The 5193-nt window shown below is 36.2% G+C and overlaps 1 protein-coding gene across 1 annotated transcript in view; it reads right to left on the bottom strand.

Annotated features, from left to right (window-relative positions):
* Nucleotides 1-4071: 4071 nt before the first annotated feature.
* The window catches only part of THOC2 (THO complex subunit 2), a 94830-nt gene continuing 93708 nt past the window's right edge, over nucleotides 4072-5193 (bottom strand). The window contains exons 38-39 of the mRNA XM_007448346.1: nucleotides 4567-4643; nucleotides 4072-4099 (exon numbers count right to left, since the gene is read on the bottom strand). Coding sequence (XP_007448408.1) covers nucleotides 4072-4099; nucleotides 4567-4643 — 105 coding nt within the window. The remainder of the gene's footprint in view (nucleotides 4100-4566; nucleotides 4644-5193) is intronic.

Here is a 5193-nt window from a genome sequence, read left to right as displayed (position 1 = left end):
AAAAAAAAAAAAAAAAAAAAAAAAAAAAGAACCCTCTGGATGGCAACAAAATTTATTTAGAGAAACTATAAAATACAAGCCCAGTGAATTAATAAATTATTCCTGGTTAATCCTGGTACGTGTACACATACACACACAGGCACGCACATGCCAAGTACAAAGGTACACATGGATGAAGTTGACAGAAGAGTCCAATGAACATTTACAAGGAAGAAAGAAGTTACAGGAGAAAGATATAGGGACAGCCATCCTAATTCCACTTTACTCCTTCATTTACCCTTAAACTGCTGCCTAGCAATTCTTATCATAGCAAACACACTTCCTGAGGTATTCCAAGTGGATAAAATGGAACAGTTAAAACTAGGATTCTACTGAACTGAATCTCAGCATACCCAGGGGTGCCTCTCAAGATAAATGTGTGTGTGAGGAATATGTGTCACACTCAAGGGTAAATGTGGCATGGGAGCCTTTTGGAAGTGCTCATGCCTACATCCAGATAAAGAACAGCACAGCACCTGAGTGAAAATTTGGTCTGCCTTAAGTGGAAGAAAGAAAATAGAAAATCCCTCCTGTTCTCTCCAACTGTTTGGTGCCTATGAATATCAGTGTACAGAACTCACTGATACTTTAAAGGATGATAATGAAGAGAAAAAGAGTTTAGGTCTATCATTTCAATCTCCTAACAAGACTTTTTTACACATTTAATGATTGCTACATACAGACCCAGATGAAAGCATAATAAACCTGCCCTCAAAAAGTATGTTGCAGCACACAAAGCAACTTCTTAAACAGTATACTATCAAATGCTATAAATACACTGAACCTTCTTCTGGGGGCAAAAATAGTCAGTGATGTTTCTCCTCAACTCCAAAGAGATACAGTTAATACTTCTGTACATAGCTCTCCATGTAAAGTTAAGAGTATCTGAAACACAGCAGGTAATAAAGAAAAATACTTGATTGTTTGATTAGAAGGAAGAGATGAAGTTACTGCCTTCAACAAGACCACAATCTAAGGAGAGGGATATGTAACACATTCATATATACATAGGAATCAGTGACTAGGACTCTATAGGCAAGCTAACACACACGTGTAAGCAATGGGAAACTACTGAGGAAGAAACTTAATTGAACACTTCCTACTCCAACACATTATTACCAGCATCTAGGACTGTGTCTCAACATGGTAACACATTCCTAAAATAAGCAAACTTTGAGCAGTTAGGAGGTCAGTTTCCAAGTATGGACTGAAGAAGAAAGGCTCAGAACAGGAATTACAAAATCGATTGCTTACAGGGGCTAGTATAAAATGGAAACAAATGGAAGTGAGCTGGGTGGGGCCTGAAATGAGGTAAACTACAAAAAAAGACCCACTCTATTTAAGGGGAACAAGCGCCTAGGCAGGTCTCGCTGACTGTCGCCATGCAGAAATCAGGACACAATGTTGCCAGATGTTCCAGTTCTTCAAAAGAAAATGAAATTTGGATTTTGTCAACTCTTCTGATTTTTAAAGGCAACCTTTTTTTTTAATGTTAAATATTGTGCAAGGCCAAGAAGGTATGTCTAATAAGCCACATTCTGCCTAAGGGCTGAGAATTTGCAAACCTGGGTTTAAACGATAAGAGTTAGATTACACGTAAGAGACCAGAGGTGAGAGACAGACCTGTAAAGTATATTAGGCTTCAATGGAGTATTAGAATAGGAATGTAGTATACTAAAAATACAGATGGATAGGATAGAGTTAATTGCTAATATTCTTTGAAATCAAGAACCAAGAATCCAGAATCAAAGTGCAAGAAGACTGAGCTTCTCAAAACCTAAAAGCAAGTCTCAGTTTAGCAGTGTCTGGTTCACAAAAGGACTCTCAAAAGTTAGCTGAACTCAATGAATTGAGGACCACACATATCAATTTACAATTGCGAAGCTAAAGAATGCTTCTAAGTGGAAATTTTTCATAGACAGGAATTTCTGAAGATTAAACTAGGGGAAACAGTTAAAGGCAAAGCAGCTAGTAGTGTTCAAGAGACTAAATCAAGGAAAGAGTAGATGAATTTGGACACAGAGAACAAGCAAAAAGGATTTTGCAATGAAACATTATGAAACAGGAAAAGAAGACTCTGGAAGGAATTTAATCTGGGTCACATTTATATATTGTATTTTCTTAACTCTAACATGATCATTTTAATGTTTTTGAAATCAAGGTGATACATACAAATCAATGTCATTTCTCTATCCACTTTTCTCAAAAAACAGTTCTAGAAACCAACAATGAATCTTACAATTAATGACATCTCTGACTCATGGAAATGTGACATGTGTAGCACTTCTCTTTTCTGTAGAATATAAAATAAATTAAAAAGGGAGCAGGGAGCAGCAGATTGGAAGTAGCCTAAAGGTAAATGGTGCCAATAAGAAATGATGAGACCTCTAAATGAAAAGGAAGAACCACATAAAGACTTGATCAACCCTAGAAGGTATCCAACAGAAGGCAGCCACAGAACAGCCAAAAAAAAGGAAAAAAATCAACCGATGCCTCACAAAGAGTCTACCCAAGAAGAGAGTAAAGAGAGATGTCCAAAAGCACAATGAAATTGTCGACGACAATGACTGGCCCACTGCTAATGAAGATATAAGAGGCAGAGTGTTTTTGTTTTCTTTAATAAGGGGACCAGGTGAAAGTAAGAAGTAAAAAGCAAAATGCCAAACTGAAACGAAGGTTATGGTGAAGAATAAAAAAAGAAGATTAAGAGTTCATGGTTCACTAGGGAAGACAGCTAGTGGTTAGGGTGGGCGATGGCTAGAATTTAAGAATAGGTAATAATATTTCTTTTATAATCTTTCTAATTTTAAAAAATCTACTGAATTCTAAATGCTCTCTCATAACTCTCATCCACCCTTTTGTAACACTTAGATAACAAGCACAAAATAACAAAACAGAAAAAGCACACTATTTGTCAAGAAGTTACCTTACCTGGCAACCTCAAATTCCTGCTTTGCAGCCAAAATAAACAGGACAAAATCCATACTCTAAAGCTCACACCTTTATACAAAACAGGTTCTCAGACATTTCTCACTCTTAAACAACTGTAAACAGCCTTGGCTATCTGTCCAGTTTCATAGAAGATTAGAAGCAGCAAATAATATTAGAAGGAGGGTAGAGAAAGCAAGTATACTTGATATCATTAAAAAGTGACAGCTAATATGGAAACCAGAAAATTGGCTATAAAAGAATCAACAACTTCAAATACAGCCATCTCAAACCATTAAATGTAGAGGGCAAATCATCCTACACACACCTCAATAATCCTAAGGCATCACACCAAACAATAACTATTCAAGTGATGATCTGAGCACTCAAAAAAGATTATATTAAGGTTCTGAACACTCTGTCCACATACAATTTATTTAAGATGGATAAAACACTTTTAAAATCTCACATAAGGCATAACTACTTTGAAAACAAAGTTGCATATTTTAAATTCCAGAACTAAAAGCACAGACCATATTTTTGGCTTTGCAAAACATGGGCAGTGGTAGAAAGAGAGGCAGGAAACTTAAAACAAAAAAATCTCTGGATAACGTGTCTGCATGAAAGACAAAAAGAAGATCAGAGAACACTGAAGGGCAAGAAGACCTATGTTTGCATATTGGTGTGTCAGCTAATATCTCTGTCACCCTCTTCTACTCAACCTCTTAGAGTCTCAGTTTCTTCATCTGTTAAATGCAGATACCACCACCACCTAACAAGGTACTTTAAAAAAGTAACTATCCAGAGAAGATGGGAATGAGTGGTGAAGAGAAAGCCAGATGTTTTTAAATACATCTTGGGGCTTTAAAAAAAAAAAAAAAAAAAGTAGCTAACAGCAAGCTTAAAATGAAAACAGCTTAAAAATAGCTGGGAATCTTGTCTCGCACCTTTACCCAAAGACCTGACCATTATATTTAGGTGAAAAACTCTAGTTGTATCTTGCAAAATGGATCTAGTTTCTTCAACATTATCAGACCTCATTTTATATTTCTATCTTTAAATGAAAAGAGGTGAGAGAACACTCACCTTGATTGAAAGTCTTCATTATCTGTGCTTGTCCGAGGACTTATGAGTAGATGACAAATTAAGGGAAAACAACTTTTGGGGGGGAAAAAAGAATGCTGTCTCATCTTTTAGTATAATCCCTCAGCTTGCAGGCCTAACTGGCTCTTACCAGCCTGGTAGCCTCAAACTCTACCAGCTCTTCTCATCTGCCACATCATCTTGCCCTGCTACTCCCCATGCCCCCAGCCCAAGGGACTCTCTGTTCCCTTTCTTCCTCTCGGTGGAAGAGCCAGAGGGACTTTAAATCCCTTGATGGCATAAAACAATCTCAGTCACCAAAGAAGTTTAAAAAACAATCAAGTCTCCCATTTCCACGTTTTGTACATCTGAGAGGGTTAACTGGAGAGACCATTTAAAAGGTAATAAGTCCTTGAGCATTTAGACCACATACTACAAGGGTACAATTCTAAATAAGACCAGTATCAAAGCTTTCCATTATACTGATTAAAAACATCAATAAGATGAAAAGGATATTGTTTCTTCTCTTCCTTTCCTCCTGAACTGTCCCGTTTCTCTTTCTTTTCTATCTTTTCTTTATCATGCCTGGACTCCTATAACGAATGGTGGAATTAGTTGGGGAAGGGAAAACCAAATATAAAAATCAGCTCAAAATCTCTTTTCATCACTCACCAGTCATAAATTTTTCTTCAAACTTATTTAATATGACACCAAAAGCACAAGCAACAAAAGAAAAAAACTGGACTTCATCAAAAGTAAAAACTTTCATGCATCAAAGAACACTATCAAGAAAGTGAAAACACAACCTACAGAACAGGAGAAAATATTTGCATATCATATATCTCATAAGTGTCTAATATCAAGACTACGTAAAGAATTCTTACAACTGAGCAACAAAAAGACAAACAATCCAATTAAAAAATGGCCAAAGCATCTGAATAGATTTCTCCAAAGAAGATATACAAATGGCCAACAAGTACATGAAAAGATGCTCGACATCATTAGTCATTAAGAAAATACAAAATCAAAACAACAATGAGATACTACTTTACACCCACTAGGATGGCTACAATAAAAACTAAATAAATAAAAATAAAACAAAACAGAAACAGAAAATAACAAGTGTTGGCAAGGATGTAGGGA

Source organism: Lipotes vexillifer, unplaced genomic scaffold (genome assembly GCF_000442215.2).
Source record: "Lipotes vexillifer unplaced genomic scaffold, Lipotes_vexillifer_v1.1 scaffold1524, whole genome shotgun sequence".
In the NCBI taxonomy this organism is placed as follows: Eukaryota; Metazoa; Chordata; class Mammalia; order Artiodactyla; family Lipotidae; genus Lipotes; species Lipotes vexillifer.
Note: the sequence above shows the minus strand (reverse complement) of the source record. Positions and strands in the feature narration are given on the sequence as shown.